Genomic DNA, 19,845 nt, shown 5'->3' on the forward strand with positions numbered 1-19,845 from the left:
CCACAGAATTATGATTGTTTTATAGATCATTTACATTTAGCATCCTCAGAAGACTTGTGGAGAGGATTCAAACTCTTAAAAAGAAGTGAGGCTGTTTAGAGTGCCAAAACCAATTTACTGTCATTCTTTTAGGCATTGAGCGGAGTCTGTTCTGCAGTCATTTAATGAGACACAGGGGTATCTGACTAAGTCCACCTATGGGAACAGAGGATGCCTGAAGATGAAATAATGCTGACTGCTTTCCTGTTCTGGCTGCAGGAGGTCAGGGATGTTTGGGACGAAGAGGATCTACAGCTGGGCAGATCCTCAGTATGGGGTTTCCTCCACCTGGATTCAGTTTGCTCACTAAAAGTCTAACATTTGAGAACCCGGCGCCCTTATATCAGAGGCCAAAAACGTAAAAATGCAGGAGAGAGTGATAATACCAAAAAAAGAAAACGCACTGGAACATCTTCTGTTTAAAAGCTAGACTGCATTAAACACAGGGACTTGATAACTCACTGTGTCCTTAAGCATGAATCAACATGAACAAAATGTAGGATTGATGATGTCCTAATCAGAACTGTGATAAATGTCGTGTTCGAAAGACAATGTTTTAGATAAAAAGGTTCAGGGCTCAGGTTACAAGCACTGGAAGCAGTTCACAGGATGGGAGGGCTCTCAGAGACGCTTCCTTCTGTGTGGTTCGCATCAACCTCTGTGAAAGTTCATGACACTATCTGTCTCGGATACAGAGACACAGATATGGCAGCCAAGGATTCTGAAGAATGGCCTCTCCTATCAGCACAGCTGCAGAAAAGGGAAGCATATAATCAAGTGAAGAGAGGGCTCTTGACTTCTTTTCACTGCATCCTTTGTTAAGGCCTTCGCAACTCTCCTCTGAACCAAGAATGGCTGATTACTGTATGTAATGTGTAGAAATTACAATTAAAATCAAATGGAGCTCCCACACAAGCATTCAAAGATAACTCATAACCTGCTATTTTTAATTTGTTCATTGATTAGTTCCAAACATGATCAGAACTGGAAGAGTTGGTGACACGATTCTGATTAAAGGCCCAAATCTGTTTAGCACCCAAATTCACTTTAAAAAAAAGGGCTGATGTGAAGACTGGCGTAACAGTTGCTGAAAATTCAGCTTTATGAAACTATAGATAGGTGAACCATTTATCAGCTTCTGTCTAGTCTCTGTCCTGCCAAAACGTCCACACAGAGCACTTTGAGCTTCAACTCCCAAGTTCTCACTCCGCACCCCCCCAGCTGGCCCATCCTACCCCACCCCCTTTTACTGGTTTAACCTACGACAGAACACATTCCTCACATACCAAAGCACATCGCTGCCAGACACCAGAGAGTGGACACAGACACAAAAGAAAAACCTTCCAAAGCTAGGGCTACAGTCCCTTTCACATCAGTAACATAGGACGCACACACATTCATTACACTTTCTCATGTATGGCCACGTACACCCTGTGAAGTTTCAGGAGTGACAACCGCATTTAAACCCTACATGATCGCTCCATGAGTACAGGACACGACTCACTCCAGAAACTGTGAGGTAACCATAGCAATGTTCTGGCGTCTCACGTGTTTATTATACGCTACTCTGACCAAAGAAATATTACAGCAACAAAAGACTCGTTACGTTCAGCAATTTTAACTAAAGCAGTCGACGGAGGCGTCGTGTTTTGTTAAAAGACTACTTCACAGAGCGCGCCCTTGCAGTGTTGCCATGTCCACTTATTAAAAGCGCATTTGGACTTGTTGTTTAAGCTTGGCTCATACAGCGATCAAGTTTATGGAGTTATTAAAGTGAGCAAGTGCAGGCCACAATATTTCAGTCTTATTTTCAGCATAAAGCATTCCGATTTATTTCATTTTTTTATTGGCTTGTTCTTGTTCACTGATTTGCTTGCATGATCTGGCAACAAGAATGAGTCAGACGAGACATGCACGTTAAAATGTGCATTTTTAATTATATGAGAGATGACAGACGAGAGATCCATCTCTGATGCCTCTCGTCTTACGTCATAAACAACTAGTTCTTCAGGTCGATTCTGTACACACTGGGTAGAATTTGTATAAATGCAGTTGTACTACCTGCATTTTTTATGGGAGTTAATTCAGTTGCGAATGCGATTGTCACTTCCAAATAATACTAATCTGTGTGTGTACAGAATGGGATTAAGCATTGAAAGGTGAAGTGACATCCGAATTTAGCTGCAGTGTGCACCATGTACTATGTGTGCCAGGGCTAATAAAACTGAGCTGCTGCTGGACACAAAACACACTGAACTCCTTGCTTCACAACTGGTTGTTAAAAACAAATAGTTTATTGCAAAATATCATGGCAGCACTGAAATATGGCACCGTTTTTGGGAACGGCACAAAGAATGAAAAAAGTTTAATGCACAATGTTGCTTGCATAGAATTGAACATCTTAAAGGTGCCCTAGAATGTGAAATTGAATTTATCTTGGCATAGTTAAATAACAAGAGTTCAGTACATGAATATGACACACAGTGAGTCTCAAACACCATAGTTTTCTCTTTCTTATTTAAATCTCGTTTTTCAAAAACACCCCTGAAAAACAGGCGAATCTCCACATAACACCAACTGTGACGCAACAGTTGGGATCATTAATATGTATGCCTCCAAAAATTTGCATATGCCAGCCCATGCTCAGTGCCAGGTGGAACTGCACAGCCGAATCATCGGAAGTTCTGCAGGTGAAGAAACAAGCGAGGATCATAGGGAAAATGCCAGTTCTATCTATAATCTATCTATCTATAATCGGATACCGCGCTACAGTTTAATTCGAAGTTGTTAGTTGCTCTGCCCATTTCACCACGGACTGTTTTTCTAACCTGGAACAATATCAAGCAGCCAGGCTTCTCTCGGCGTCTCAAACGGACGAAGGGGGCAATTTCAACTAACGTTATATTCCCGCAAGCGGTAAGTAGTGATTTTATTAACGATAATTTACACTGTGTTATCTAGATCCAGCGCGATATTGTTTTTTCCTCGAGAGACATCGTGGCTTGCAAACGAGCGAACGAAGCATGGCAGTTGCTCAGTGTTTGGATGTACAAATGAACACAAAAGTATTTTTTTAGCTCCTTCATCCGAGCCTCTGGAGAACCAGTGGGTTATGTGAATTTCTGATGCGTAATTGTTCAAGTTCAGACAGATAATCTTTCTCTCAAAGTCGTTCAACACGGTTTATGCATCAGTAAATCGCGTTGCAGTGATAAGATCTTCATTCACGCGATCAACAGGCTGTCATCTGCTCAATGCTCATCACTGCAACCTTTTATGTGATGGGAATAGATCTAAATACTTAAAAAACTTCTCACGATTCGTTAATCTCGATAGCTGTAATACTAAAAACATATCAAAGCTGTAATAGTGAAAGTTTTCCAGATAGCTCTACATTTAATGCCAGATATTTCATATGCAAGCATGTCAGCCAATCATAGCAGTGGGCAACAACACTGAAGTCTCTCAGCAGACACGCCCCTTCAAACAGAGTGTTCAATTCAGGGGATGAAATCAGGCTAGGAAATATGCCTTTTATTTCCAAATTATAACAAATTTTGATCTAAAAAACATACTAACATTATAAGGGCACCCCAGGAAACATTATAAAATCATAAAATAATCCATTCTAGGGCACCTTTAAAATACTAAGGATTTTGGATCAATTGCAGTTGACTAAACAGGCAATTCAAACAAACAAAACATCTTGTGTCTTTTTGTGCTTCAGCTAAAATTGGTTCAACACATCAGAAACCAGTTTTGACGCAGGGATTTGATCAATACATAAAAAAGAAGATCCTCAATGCTCACTGTGCCTCCAATCAAACCATAAATAAGCACAGGCGGAAGAAATGACGGCAGAGATAAAAACAAACTGTAATACTGGATGCCAAAAGGGCTGCCGATAGTTCAGCATAAGGGTAGGAAAATATTTTGATAATGCATCAATTTACAATACGTGTTGATGATGGTTCTAAATTTGAATTTACAATGAGTGTGTTTACAAACCGATCAGACAATCAAGCCTGTTTCACCCATAATGGTGATGCAGAGAGGCAGTAAAGTGCAAAGTAAACAAAGCCTGTCAGAATGACTTCTCTGGAAGATGATAGTTACAATACTAAACCATAATAGACAGAAGGTCTGGCACTCTAAACCTGTATGACTAAAATGTGTATCTGGCCTAAATGCAAGGAAAAATGTTCTTTGACTGGTCTTACAGTGAACATCATTGACTAAGAGTAGCCAATATGGCAAAAATAGTATATCGCAATTTTTTTCCTAGTAGGATCATGATGATACACAATCTTATCAGGATTTTTCTTCATCATGTTCTTCATTTCAACTGGAGTGGGGGATATGAGTAATATTTCATGATAATATTTGATATATAATATGAGTATTTCATGAGATAATTATTTCATAAAATAACAGAGATAAAAGATCAAATATAGCGCTTTTTCCCAAGTACAGTAGGTCTATTTACAGGAGCATTCAAGTGAGAAATACTACAGAAAGTGAATGATCAAATGTAAAATAAAACACTGCATAGTCTTCACAGTATAAATTAAATATACACTGATTCTTATTAAAGCTACAATAGTTATTCAGTCAACAGCAGTGAGCAATTTTGTCTTTATCTTTTGTTGTTTGATTAACGTTAAGTTAACAGAAAGCAGCAGGTTTATAAGGCTGCTGTCACTAAGACCTAATGCAAGTTATCTAATATAGATAGTGTACAAGTGTACACAGGTATACCGTATACACAGGACAGGTAAAATCTTTACAATAAGTTTCCATTTGTTAACATTAGTTAACATAGTTCTAAGCATTTATTAATCTTAGCTAATGTTAATTTCAACATTTACTAAGAGTATTAAAATCAAAAGTTGGATCTGTTAATATTTTATAATAGATAACAGAGTTAACACTAATTTTAAAAAGTTGTATTTTTATTCACTAACATTAACATAGATGATTAAATACTGTTACTAATGTTTTGTCCATTGTTAGATAACGCGAGCCACCCAATGACTGCTCAGTCAAATACAGGAAAATCTAACAAAGTGCAATTAATGCATGAAAGAGAATTGAATTTGGATATGAAGCAAATGACAATGGCAAAATTAAACGGATAAGGCACTTGAACTCATAGACAAAAAAAATAATCCAGTCTGTCTGAGAGAATCATTTAAGAGGGCAACGACAAGCATCCGCCACAGAATAAACAGCCCATCTGCTGCAACTGCTGTCCGCAGGAATTTCCCATGTAGCTGTTGGAGATGATGAGCCCGTCAGTCACACAGAGAAATATGACTCACTAGAGACTCAGTGAGCCGAGCCAGATATGGCCTGATCAGAGGTGACAATAACTACTGGAGACTGCAGTTCTATTACACAGACACAATCAAACATCTACAGACCTTCAAACTACACATACTCCAATTAAACAAATATTGTGCAATTGTATGTCCTAACTAACTACATTACTTACATTCCCACTAGGTGGCTAAAATAGAATCTACAAGTGCAATAATTTATAGACAGGAGAACGAAGACATGAAATCCTTGCTGAAATTAAATAAACTGCATCATGGTATCAGCCGATGTTTAGCAAACTAAGAATATCTCATGTGCTTTGTCAGAGGATTCTGTAGCCATGTTGTGTTGAAGGGGTGTGTTCTGCAGTGTGTGCGGCCAGACTCAGAGTACTAAAAAAACAAACACCTCAAAGGTCACGGCTGTCTGACAAACAACCCTGGAGCCTCGTGCTATGTCGATGTCCAAAAAAATCACTTACCTAAAGCATTATTTATACATGAAATAAATAATACCCAACATAGTGTGGTTTTCTGTATGGAATAGATACTGAACATAAAAAAAACCATTACCCTAAACAAACAAGCAAAAAAACTATCAAATGAGAGAATAAAAACACTTTAAATTCAAAACATCAGACATAGTGAAAGCTCAAACTATTTTTATTTTAATTCCCTCTCAGAATTTTATTTTTATTTTATTTTGGCACAAATGTAGTTTCATAATTGTCAATTGTATCACAGTGCCTTTACACATACCAAAAACTGAACTTGGCAACATCAAGTCCAGAAACTTGGAAAGTATAACTATGATTAGTAATATTGATATACATACATATTTTAAAATACGTTTGGCCTTTTTCTGAGCAGCTTCCTCTCAAAATTGAATGTTTTAGCTATAGAGCTCAGTCTGAATATAACTGTTAACTCAAACAAGCAAGATTTTAAAAGGATGAAAAATTCCAGATGCTGCATGAGAAGGTAAAGTAATATTTATGTATCCATCCACAGCATCGCTTGTTAACCTGTCTGAGACGCACTGAAGAAAACACAGCTGATCTGAAACAGGTACAAAAATGTTTTTGAGCTCCCCTCGGAATGCCTTTGAAACAGAGTCTCTGGTCACCATAATCTACCCAAGATCTTTATGTTCCAGTAGGCTCAAGACAGATGAGATCTGTCTGCAACAACCTGGACCGAGTTCAAAAGGACAGTGTCATGAAACGCATTACCGCTTATTACACATGTATTGGAAACAGGTGGGTCAAAAACTCCCAAGCTCCCCAGAACAGTAACTATCTTGGCACAAAATCCATCCCATCCCATCCCATGCCTAACTGATAAGTTGGGGGGCTTGACATCTCTTATCATAATTGAAATTAAAGTGTGCCCGCGCACTGGGTAAATGTGGTTGTGAGATTGCATTTTCAAAGGTTGTAATTATGTTTCAAACATAGCTTTCCTGTCAGTAACCGTGTTTGGATTTCATTGCTTCCATATGCCTTGAAGAGAGACGGGTGCCACTGACATTCCTGCGCTCCAGTGGCTGTACTGACTGGGTCTTTTCCAAAAATGTTGATGTGAAGATCAGCACTTCCAAAGTTTTCAAAGTTGTTATAATTAGCCCTTTGTAACCAAGTTCAGTCAACAGCCAGAGAGGGGGATTATGGCTGGTTTCTGGCCGACTAATCAAAGACAGATGTGAATGAATGGATGTGTGTTTGGGTAAGTTAGTGTGTCCAGAAACTTATTTACCGTTTAAAGCTGCATGTCAGAAAACAATTATTCTCCTTTAATAGTGCAATATACCCAACTATAGAGCATTAAAATTACCTCACCTATAAGGGCTGGGTATTGACACAGATTTCACAAATCAATTTCGATTAAATTCTGATTTCAATTCCATTAGATATTGATTCATATATATATGAAGAGTTCAGATGCAAAAGCCTCTAAGTGCCATCTGAAATTTTCTTCTAGAATGATCATTTTTATCAAGCTTGTATATTTAAGTTCAGTAATTTCACTTAAATGGCAATGAAAATTACCTATTAATTGTAATTTAAGTGAAATTACTGAACTTAAATATACAAGCTTGATAAAAATGATCATTCTAGAAGAAAATTTCAGATGGCACTTAGAGGCTTTTGCATCTGAACTCTTCATATATATATACATATATCTGATATATATATATATATATATATATATATATAATATATATAATATAATATATATATATATATATATATATATATATATATCAGATATATGTATATATCAGGTAGTACGTCGATTTTTACAGGGAACCCTGTCTTGGCACATTACCATAACATTAAAGGTTAAAGTCCAAATTCAACTGCTATTAATTTTTAGATATAATAACAAGCAAAAATTTAACGAAACAAGAAGATAATTCTAGAAGATGAAGGTAACTATCAAATGAGGGGAACAACTGAAACAATAACCAACAAGAAACTTTGATCAAATCTTGAACAGTTTTGGCGCTCTGATAAAACAGTGTAAAAGAGTGGTTTCCAGCCATAAAACCATAAGTGCGCTTGGACAAAACTGGAACGGAGCCATGACGGAGGAAATATCTCAGAGGAAAAATAAACAACTTTGTTCCACTGCCGTAATCCCAGCAGATCTAATGAGACTGGTGTGTGCAGCATTGTTGGGGGTGTTTCCTCCAAAGGCAGACACTAGGGTCCATGTGTCCCGGCCAAACTTGACCCAGTACGTCACAGTTCGTACTGCCCCCCCAGCCATCGCCACACAAAGGCGACATTGTACCCCACAATGCAGGTCAGTCTCTCCTCCAGCCTGGGACGGCTCTTGTTTCCTGGCCACTGACAGATCAGGACAACTGGTCAGTCCTTGTATGTAAGAGAGCGGTTTGGTAGAGAATTCAGCATTGCATTCATGCCAAATGCTTCTCCGTTTCCTGGATTAACTTCTTTGATTCCAAGTTGGGATGATTGTTCACGACTAACAAATTCACTAATGAAAGGACTCGAAAAAATGAATGAAACGTTATATACATGAGATTTTTTTTTTTATATATAATTGTCATGTACCTTGCAGTGCAATTACGTTTTACATATAGTTACACTACTGTTCAAGAGATTGGGGTCAGTAAGTTTTTTTTTTTTTATCTTTTATAATACACATGAAATTCATCAAAATTGTCAGTTAAGACTTTTACATTGTTGCAAAAAATATTTTTTCTTTTAAACTTTAAATTCATCAAAGAAACTTAAAGTTGTAAGTTAAACTTAAAGAAAAAAAATTATTAAGCCATACAAACTGTCTTCAACACTGATAATAGGAAATGTCTCTTGAGCAGCAAATCAGCATATCAGAATGATTTCTGAAGGATCATGTGACACTGAAGACTGGAGTAATAATTCTGAAAATTCAGCTTTACCATCACAGGAATAAAATCACATTTTAAAATAGAAAACAGTTATTTTAAATTTTAATAATATGTCACAATATTACTGTTTTAATGTATTTTTGATCAAATAAATACAGCCTTGGAGTGGACAGCATATAGACTTCTTTAAAAAAAATAATTAAATATCTAACTGAACCCCAAACTTTTGAATAGTAGTGTAAATTTCATTATTAAAATTGTACATATAAAAGTAATTTTGGCAATCACAAATGCTATAAACATGATTTAAAATACAAGAACTCCAATGCACACTGAGCTAGTACAGCCTACAAACAAATACGAATCCCATATTACATAATACAGCTCCATTTGCCCTAATCAAAAGTGTGCAGACTGTTTGTCCTGACTACATTTGCTGTTCATTGATTGTATAAACTCCTCTAAACACCTCTAAAATGCAGTGAAAATTATATTGAGAGTGGAAAGATTAAATTAATTCAGTTGTAATGGAACGTACTAACATCATCTTAATCTATGACACAGTTACCCACTCCAATATCCAACTGCCCCAGATTTACTAAGAGATGACTTAAAGATTATGACAGCGGTACAAAAAAAATCATGGTTGACCAAAATCTCAGAATTACATCTCCTGATCTCGCCTTACACAATCAGCCACGACCGAGCCGCTTCATTGAGTAGAGAACCAGAATGAAAACAGTCTGAAAAAGCTCCAATTGTCCAAGAAGAGGAGCGATGGACCTTACTTTGTATGATCTCCTGCTGTGATGGACAGAGGCTTGATTCACAGCTAATGACATATGATAAAGAACAGAGTGTTGTATTCAAAAGCTTGACTCTCTAAAAGGTCTTTAGTAACCTTGTAGTTTATCAGTGACCGATAGAGAAGTTTCTGATACGCATTATCTTACACTTCTCACTTCAATATGCACAGACCCACAGCTGAGACAAGAAAAACTCAATATGAAAAAAAAAAAAAAAAAATCCAGCCCTTTTTTTCTCTCCATTCTCTGGGCTTATCTGAGGACACCAGATAAAATTAATTTATCTCTAGGGGTGAAAAACAAACTGAAATATAAAAGATACCATAGGAAATAGTGATCATTCAATTTCCGTCTAAGTCACATGATACAATGAAACACAAAGCACAGCCAATAACATTAAAGGTTGGCTGAAACTGCTAGTAATTTCATATTCCTCTTTATGGTTAAGGAAATCTTGAACTGCTTAAAATAACAAGAGGAGAAGTTGTCTGCTTAATAACACCTGGTGTGGTTTTCTCCTCATTTAGCAGCAAGTGCTGAACAAAGATTCAATAAACACAAAACACCCTCTTTATTTTTGCTGCAATATCCTCAGTGGAAATCCAGAATTATTTAGCCAGAGGTGTTATTTGGGCTTAACATGATGAACTGACTGAGAACAGAAGGAATATTTGATATTTACGGTCTTACCTTGAAGCATGCATCTGTAGGCCGATTCAGAAATGGCGTAGATGTGAGGTGGCATTTCATGCCTCTTCTTGCCCCTGTACATCTCGATGATGTTCTCGGAGTATATGGGGAGGTTTTTGTATGGATTTATGACCACGCAGAAGAGTCCTGAGTACGTCTGCACAGAGACAAGAACACAAACAAAAGATGGAAGTTAATTTATTAACGAAATCTATGACAACAATTTTTTGACATCAGCGTCATTAAACGATAACTGTGCTATACATGCTATATCGTTGATAAAAAAAAAAAAAGACGAGACTAAAATGTAGTTAAAAAATAAAAATCTTTACCAAAACCTCTAGGCTGAGTTAAAAAATTAAAACTTTACCAAAACCTCTAGGCTGACGATAGGACGATATGACAATGGAGCATATCGCCCAACATTAACTGAAAAACAAGTAAGATGGAGTTTAGCGATCTTCGTTTCAGATATTCTGCTTAAATGAAAGTGTCATTCAGTCGGTTGTTTGCTCTGAACCTTCTCGCAGATGAACTGTAATAAATCCAAACTTGGATTTCAAGACTATATATTTGCGACTGTTGTTGCTGAATAAATGCACTAACTCTGTGTGACAATACAAAGTATTTTTTGGTGTTGTTTTAATAGAAAAACATTAATGTAATTTGCAATTATTGGAATTACTATTAGGAATGAATTATACTTTGGGCGTTTTCTCACCTGAAAGTCCGCACCAAGGTCCGAACCAAGGTTCATGTTTTGATACATTGTATACATTCGGTTAGTTTTGGTTTGGTTTCACTTGACATTGCAATTATAAGAGCGCACTAGAGAACTTTACAAGACATACTTGTGTCCTGTCGTCATCATTTATGTGGGCTGCATCTTGACATTGATTGGTTTGTAAACGGACGGGCGTGCATTTTATCGTCACCGGCAGGAAAGGAGCAGAAGACTGCAAGCAATCCTGCGAGAACCACCGGAACTCGGTCTGAAAGTCCAAACCATACAGAAAATGCTTTCACACTAGAAACTAACCAAACCTTTGTTCAGTTTGATCCAGACCGAGACTACCTATTTTCGTCTGACCAAATTTCGTCTGTTTGGTCCAGACCGTGGTCTGGGGGAGGTCTCACACCTGTAATTTTGATTCAGATCAAACTGAAAAGTCCGAAAATCCGGACCAAACAAGGTAGGTGTGAAAGGGCCCATAGACAAGCGTTATGATATAATGCCAACAGAATTTTTTTTTTTTCAGGACAATTAAATAGTGTAATGAGATAAAATACAGATTATTGTTTATCATAGAGACAGAGCGCAACGCGTCATAATCTGAAGACCACGCCCACCGGGGGGGAAACAATCCAACCGTCTCCACTGACTTTGCATTGCGAGAGGCTGCCTCCTTGTCATTTATGACTTATAACAAAAGACAGAAAAATGCCTAAAAGCTGTTGTGTGACAAGGTGTACAGCAAACAAGCTAAAAAAAACAGAATTTTTTTTTATAAGCTTCTGAACCGTAAAAGCCAGCCTTTAAGGAGACAAAAGTGGATACAGGCAATAAGACGTGAAGCATCAGCAGGAAGAATGGGTAAATTGTGGGATCCTGACACTTAGTATGTCTACGTGTGCAGTAAACATTTTGTCACTGGTAAGTCAAATATCCAAATGTCAGTTTTATATATTATATTTATGTAAGCTAAGCTGTAGCATTTTGACAGTATGCAACGTTTAGAATGTGGATAAAGCAGAAAACTATGCAGTAACGGTTATGTTTGCGAGTGCCTTAGCTACAGTAGTAGGGTTACGTCACTAACGTATATATTATATATGATACGTTAATAATATAATAGGGTATATAAATTACCCATATTAATATTTTCATAAATTATAACTAAGTGCCTTAGTTACAGTAATTGTTAGGTTTTCAAGTGCCAATCTACAGTTGCTTGCTAACACATAACTAACACTAGCTTGCCAACTTATTTTAGTTATCGATATCAACTGCAAATGTTTTTAGTTTTTTTTACAATATCATGTCGCGTTCCAGTGGGCGTAGTTCTCAGAGTAGTTCAAGAACTAGCCTCAATTGATCCACTTTTATGTCCTGAAACAACCGTTTTTTGGGGTCAACAGCTTCCATTTCTGGGTTATTTAGCGTGTTTGCTGTACACCTTGTCACATAGCAGCTTTTAGACATTGTTTTGTTTTTTGTCATAAGTCATAATAAATGACAAGGAGGCAGCTTCTCGTAATGCAAAGTCAGTGGAGACGGTTGGATTGTTTCCCCCCCGGTGTGGGCGTGGTCTAAATACGCTCTGTCTCTATGAATTTAAGATATTTTCCAAGAAGGAAAACTGAAAAATACTGATATCTGCATTAAGTGTACAGAATGAAACACAACAAAGGTGTTTTTCTTGAGAAATGCTGGTAAGCTTTCAGTGCCAGTGCAGCTGTCCTGCAGTATGCACTTCATTACAGAAGACATTTACAAGTTTTATTCATGCTGTTCCACATACGAGACTATAACTGAGAGCATCTTGTGTTTGTTTGAATGTCTTTGGCCACTGCTGTGTGATCCAGACACAAGTCAGGGGAGAGGTAATGCCCGTCTGCTGAAGGGTCTTTCTATTGGCTGAGCTTGTGTTAAGAGTGGGCATTTATATGGGTGTGCATTCAGGACAGTTGAGTCTACATCCCACTCCCAATTCCCCACTAGACAAAGCAATCCTGCCAAACTAGATCTCGGGCCAGAACAACAGACTTGGGACTCAAGAGACTTGTGGCTGGAAATTTGTTTTTCTCCAGCATCATTCTCCCATGTTTGTCAGGCTATATATGGAAGAAAACTGCTCCCCATTTATGAGATATGCACAACTGCACACTTAAGAACTTTAATGTACTAGTACTACTGCATGGAAATAAATGCTGTGATGTTATTTCCATCATCAAGAGGTGATCATAAGCCATATTCCTCAATATTTCCATCAAGAGGTGCATACATTTTTTGTCAAGATCTTGTATTGACAATGCAAGAGTCGAGCGCTCTGTAAAGTCTCCTCCAGCACATCCAAAGACTTTGACTCAAAGGAGCCAATTCATGTGTTAAAATGATTCTTCATGCTCCCTCCCAACCATTCTTTCACAATTTGAGCCTGATAATGAATCTTGACATTGTCATCCTTGAATATGGCCATGATGTGTCTTCCTACATGGTTGTTTAAGAGATGAAAAGCTACACACTCCATCAATTACAGTTAGAAGAACTGTTGCCAAACATATAACATGCTAGAAACATAATAATCACTGCAATAATGATCCATTTAGAGACTCTTAACCATTTGCCTATTTAGGCTGTCTACATTAATCCAGATACACTTGACAATGCTGTTTTCATTTCAAAATGCTCTCAGTCTACACTAGCAATTTTCAAGCATTTTCCAAAAGTTTCTCATTCACACTGAAATATCGGAAAACGCTAAATTCACCTTACTGTGCATGCATAAAACATTAAAAACTCACAGATGGTACAGAGGGAACAGACATAATAAAAAGTTCTCATGCTATTCTTCTGGCAGGATCATTTTATTTAGCAAAATATCTCACTATTCACTAATGCGTCCAGGTCGCACTCGGTCACCATTATATGTTTGATCTAAAACGCAATGTTTTGCCACAAGACAGCAATTGAGAACAGGCCTACATTTTCGGTCATCTTTGCAGGACTTTGATATGAAGAGTGTACAAGGTATCATATCTTTAGCAACAGTGTGAAAGTGAACAGCACACAACAGGCACAATAGCGGTATAAACATGCATCCATAGTGATAGATGATTTTTACATTTGAGCCCCTGAGAAACTCTCTGCACAGCCATATTTACATTAGATTGATTTTAATCACTTTAATTTACGCAAAGCGTTTACCAAGGCAAGCACTAGTAAATACTAAGTATCGGATCGGGACACGGTTTCAGCAGATACTCAATATTCAATGACTTGGATTGGGAGCACACACAAAAAAAAACTTCAGGATATCTCTACTAATTTGTTTGTCTACAAGGTGGCAACACTGGCCCAGGCTGCTGTTTCAAAGGGCATATTTATACCAGGTCACTTCATGCATTTTCTCTAATGTAAGGCCATCCTTATTATACAAGTATTATATAAGAATATCCTTAAAATATTCTTGTTTGCCGTAACCCAACCGACCCTGTCAATTTAGGACCGACCCAATTATTTATTTATTTTTCCTTTTAGTCCGAGCGACTTGCTGGTTGTAAACTTGCGTTAAAGGGGTCATATAATGGTACATGCACTTTTACAAGTTGATTGTACTGAAATGTGTGTTGGCAGTGCTTGTACACAACCATCATAAAATGATAAAAATCCATCCAGTGTTTTTTTTTTTATCTTCTTATGTTTTCCCATCTCAAATCAAGCCGTTCGATTTTGTGACGTCACAAAATCGACGCCCCTCCCACGATTGTTGATTGGCAGCAGCGTTTCCTCGCTCGTGAGCGAACTGTCAATCATAGTCCACGCAGACCGGCGCGGTCATTGTTAAAACGCTGGAGCACTGTCTATGAGCAGAATGGTGTCTAAAAGCGATTGTGGTGTTCTTGGGTGTAATAACGAACACAGCAGTCATTTTGATGTTCCTAAATCCGAACCGCTGAAGACACAGTGGCTGAGTTTGTTTTCGAAGGGAATATTCCCCACGATCAACGTCAATGCTTTCATGTTTGCGCGAATCATTTCACACACCAGACTGCTTTACAAACGAGGTAACGTTATAAAGCTGGTTTTGCTAAGAAGCTGCTCCTGAAAAAAGGATCGGTACCAACTATTCGTGTTCCTGCTGCACCTCCAGAATAACTGAACATTTATTAACCTTTATATTAATCTTTATATTAATCTTTGCAAATCGCTAGCACGCTTCACGATGAATGCGACTGTTTACACTCAGGGTTCATTACAGCATGTTTTCTATGTACGACGTTCTCAATATAATTCATAATCCCACGTTTATAATGAACGACGCGTTATGGTAATTGTGTTATAATTACAAACGGTGTGCGTACAGAACAGAGGGGCGGGGAGAGCAAAGCTCATTATTATTTAAAGACACATGCACTTAAACGGCGTGCTGAAAACAGAGCTGTTTTTGACCAGGTAAAATTAGTGTTTTCTTACAATACTAATGAGAATTTTTAATTAAAGTATATGACAAACTTTTAATTTAGACCCTAAAGAATCATATTAGCTTGTACAAAAATGGCATTATATGACCCCTTTAAGACCTACCGATTTTTTTTTACTCTTCAAACAACTAATACAAATGCAATAAAATAATATTAATTATATTTTAGTAAGTATTGTGAATATAAAATTGCCTAGGCCTACATACAAACGTAGGCTACGTTCTTTCTTTTAAATAAAAACCCGTGGCGTCATGTTTACGCATGTCACACTATGGCCTGTACGTTCGCTTCGTTTCATTCACTGTCAATGGTTCGCGCTTGGTAATGATGGCTGCAGCTGCAGTAAATAAAATGTTCGCGGTCACCGTTCAAAGTCGTACGGATTCGGGCACCATAATAGATGTATGCATTAAAAAAATGCATTAAAACATCTCGACACCGCTTTAACTTGGCTTAAAGATGACATAGTTTGGCCAGAGCAATGGTCAAGGATGTCATGTTAACAGGGTTCCTATACATTCCACGACATATTTGTTTAATGGATGTAAACATCCCAAATGTAACACATTAACATGTTTTCTCATAGGTATTACATTGCATGTTAATGTTTCCCTCTGAAAATCCACTTTGTGGCTTCTTTTTTTCTTGATTCTGCCTCATTTTTTTTCCCAAATGAACGCAGCTGGAATTAATGAACATGTTTTTGACAAAGATTTCAAATAGTTTGTGGTCTATATAACCTGCATCAGAATGAGGTTTGCAATGGTGCGCCCAAAGGCACGGTTGAAGACCCAGTCAGTGACGTCCCGATATGCAAATTTGTTTAAATTCATACCACGTAATCATCATGACCAAAATTGTCCTTTTTTTTTTTTTTTACATTGAATTAAAAAAAAAAAAAAAAAAAAAAAAAAAAAAAAGAATAGACCTACCGACCCTTTTTTTTTTTTTCCTGTAACTGCAAACCAAAATATTTTTAAGGATGGCCTAATGGAATTAGATAGAAGTACATTCGAGTGTAACAAACAGATTATCAAAAAAAAGATAAATATAGTGTTGTATTGTGGGGACTTTGTTCTATGCATCTCCCATTATGCTATTCAGGAACATAGGGGCGTGGGAAGGCAGAGAGGAACGCAGCAACTCCACGGCTCTGCCCACACAGCAGATATGAGCGCGCATACCACACACACCAGCCTGAGGTCTGGTCACTATCCACGCACACAAAAGAATAGATAACCTTTAAAGGCACAGTATGAAAGTTTCACCAATAGAGGTCGCTTATTAAAAAAAATCTAACAAAGACGTAGCTTGATGTCGCTGTGAATGTGCATGGAATCATGGGAGTTGTCATTTTCACCTCCACAGCCGACGGGCAGAAATCATGTTCATGGATGAGCTGATGTATTAAAGTTTTATTAACGTTACTGTGGTATGAAGAAGGGCGGGGGCACATTTTACATTGACATTTTTATTATGCTTGTTGGCCGCAGTTGGCCTCTGTCGCTTCTTTTGTTTTGTTGTTTTTTCTTTCTTTTTTTTTACAATTAAAGTTAATTAACATCCATCTCCTTCTTCCCTGAACTTGAACATTGTTACAGTTATGTTTGATCAGATAAATTCACATTATTTTATTTCATTCTAATGAAATAGCCGCAATTGCTGAATTACTACTTACTCATACAGGTCAATTTATTTGACGGAATAAAATTGTGGGCTAACACAGCACTGTTTTACTTGGTCAAAACAATTATACTAATAAAAACACATTTGAGTGTGTTGAAAGTTGTTAACATTACACTGCGCGTTAGCTTTGTGGCTGGTGTGAGACACTTGTGGCACACTGCAGTAAGCTAGATCAATATTAGAATTTCATATTTAAAAAAGCTGGATGACTTGTGTTGCTAAATGGCATTGAATTAATTAAAATATATACTGTATGGTGGAGAAAATTCTGTATTACAGTTACTACAAATAAAGTGCTCTCGGATTATGCTATGTTAGCAATTACTTGCTTTTGATAATTTATGTAAATTTATGCAATTCTTGCCTCGTTGTTATTATGCATTTTAAGTAATTTTAAAGGATATTCACTTAGGTCTATTTTATTACCACAAAAAACTATCTGATTATTCATTACTAATTGTCAAAATAATTGACCATTTGCTCAATTACCAAAATAATTGCTAGTGAAAGCCCTGGATTAGTTAAATGATACGTAAAATGCACCTGAAATGTTTTGCATTTTTTGTGAATTTCAGTCAAATAAAATATTTTTTTTTTAAAGATAAAAGTCAGATTTTGTCATTGAAGATTTCTTAAATATAGTGTTTCTTAAAAAAAATCATCTCATTCTCATGAACCCAGTATCGTGTATCGTCTCATGAGCTATAAGTGCATCTTCATACCCCTAGTCAACAATAATCAGCCAATTAACTGAGGTACGCTGAGATATGAAGGGGTTGTCAACAGTCAGTCTGACATCTTGACATCTTGCAGATATTACGAGCCAGTTGTAACTCAATGCCAAACAAAGGTCCTGTTATTAAACTTCAGCTTTGGCTAGGCCAAGCATGGGCCTCCAGAGCTAATTACTGTAGCCTATAGGGAGGGAGCACAGCAGCCACAGAAACAGGCTTAAATCACAAGGCAGCAGGGAGCAGGCCTTACAATCCAGCCGGACCGTCTTCAACTCTGCTGAGCGGGTATGGGAGAATATGGGAGTGTAATATGAATGACAACGTTGCCTGCTTTCATAATGTCTTCATAAAGTGCAGCCAGTCGAGATGATTTCTGTTACCAACGACCAGAAAAAGCTTTCAATGATGGGAAACTAAAAGTTGAACTGGATAAATTCGATCCAGTGTTTTTTTTGTTTTGTTTTTATGACTGGTGAGTGGGCTGGAAGATCAACAGAAGTGGCTGGACAGTGTGAAGACAAGTGGCCCCCCTCATTGAGATTCCATAATGACCTCATAGGGAAATAAAGGAAATGATGGGGCTAAAACACCAAACAGCTGGCTTCACACTCTCTTTCTCTCTCCTGAACAATAAAAGTCCCCCAGTTTCTCTCTCTGAGTGAATGCTGTAAAGTGGTTCAGGACCACAAGGTACTTATGAACTCAAACTAGGGCTGCAACAACTATGCCTAATCGATAAAATCGAAAATGAAAATAATCAACAACAAATTGAATTATGGCTTTATCGTGCCTGTGCACAGAAAACATCCTCCAGTCACGCCACTTTACGCTAGTGAAAAACGTATTACTATGAACATAACACATCTGAAATATAGAGGACAATGACTCCTGACACTGTGAAAAAAGTGCATTAACGAAGTTATCCAAAACATGCAATGCTTTAAAGTTTATATCATGCGTTTTAAACTCGTAAGCATTCAGTTTAATGCGGCTTGCCCTGTCAGGCGATAAGTCAGATGTGTGTGCCGTTTAATGTGTTTGGAGATGTGCCTTCTTATACACAAATTACATTTTACTGTTATATCCTTATCTGTGAATGTTAGAAGTAGAATATACCACTAGCATTTCCATTTTGTACAAAGGTTTGTCCTGACAGCAAGCGAGTCTCTGTTAAACTTCACAGACTTCATTGAACGAGCACCCATGTACATGTGTGTGTATACACATTAGACACACAGATTTTTATCAAATGAATCGACAATTAAAATAATCATTAGAAGCAGCCTTATCCCTACACTCTCAAAGAAGCCTATATACTCCTATAAAAAAAGAAAAATACCTCAAAAAGCAAAGTAGAAAAACACTTCAACTTGAAAGCAAAAAAGAAAGCAAACACCATCACTTCACACTTACGTATATGAGCCCAGAGTAGTAACGATCCTTCAGGTTGTGTAAAACCGACGCTTCATTCAGGCAGGTGAGCTCCGCCATATCCTCCACTTTGCTGAACTTGGGTGGGTTCATCTTCTGGATGTCATCTTTGTTCACCAGGGCCTTCTTGCCATTTTCAGCCAGCTCAACAAGCACCTCCTCTCCACGTTCCTCTCGAATGCTGGCCGCCTCGAATCCATGCCGCTCGGAAGGAACCCACACCAGCTTCTTGGCCGTCCAGTCTGCCTGTGAAGCTGGGTTGTAGACCACGGCCCGATCCACAAAGAGGTACCGCTCAGGGTCCTCTTGCCCGCTCCGCTGCGCCATCTCCGGCATGAGGAACTAAAAATAGGCCACCTGGAAAAAGAGTTAGAGGGAGTCAGTAATGGAAGAGCAGAGATCCACTCTGATTCGGGACAGCACAGGCATAGGAGTATGAACAGCCAAATATTATATTGGATTTACATGGATATAGATAGCCAAGAACGCAGATAAATCATTAAGCAACATGCATTTAATCTATAATACATCGTTAGTATTTTAAAATAGTTCTTATC

The 19,845-nt window shown here is 37.7% G+C and overlaps 1 protein-coding gene across 2 annotated transcripts in view; it reads right to left on the bottom strand.

The window, feature by feature from the left end:
* myh10 (myosin, heavy chain 10, non-muscle) overlaps positions 1 to 19,845 on the bottom strand; it is a 57,482-nt gene that overhangs the window by 36,442 nt on the left and 1,195 nt on the right. For both annotated transcript variants that reach the window (XM_081381194.1, XM_081381193.1), the window contains exons 2-3: positions 19,271 to 19,645; positions 10,233 to 10,389 (exon numbers count right to left, since the gene is read on the bottom strand). In XM_081381194.1, the coding sequence (XP_081237320.1) occupies positions 10,233 to 10,389; positions 19,271 to 19,624 (511 nt within the window). In that variant the 5' untranslated portion in view covers positions 19,625 to 19,645. The remainder of the gene's footprint in view (positions 1 to 10,232; positions 10,390 to 19,270; positions 19,646 to 19,845) is intronic.

Source organism: Scardinius erythrophthalmus, assembly GCF_964197995.2.
Source record: "Scardinius erythrophthalmus genome assembly, chromosome: 12".
Taxonomy (NCBI): domain Eukaryota; kingdom Metazoa; phylum Chordata; class Actinopteri; order Cypriniformes; family Leuciscidae; genus Scardinius; species Scardinius erythrophthalmus.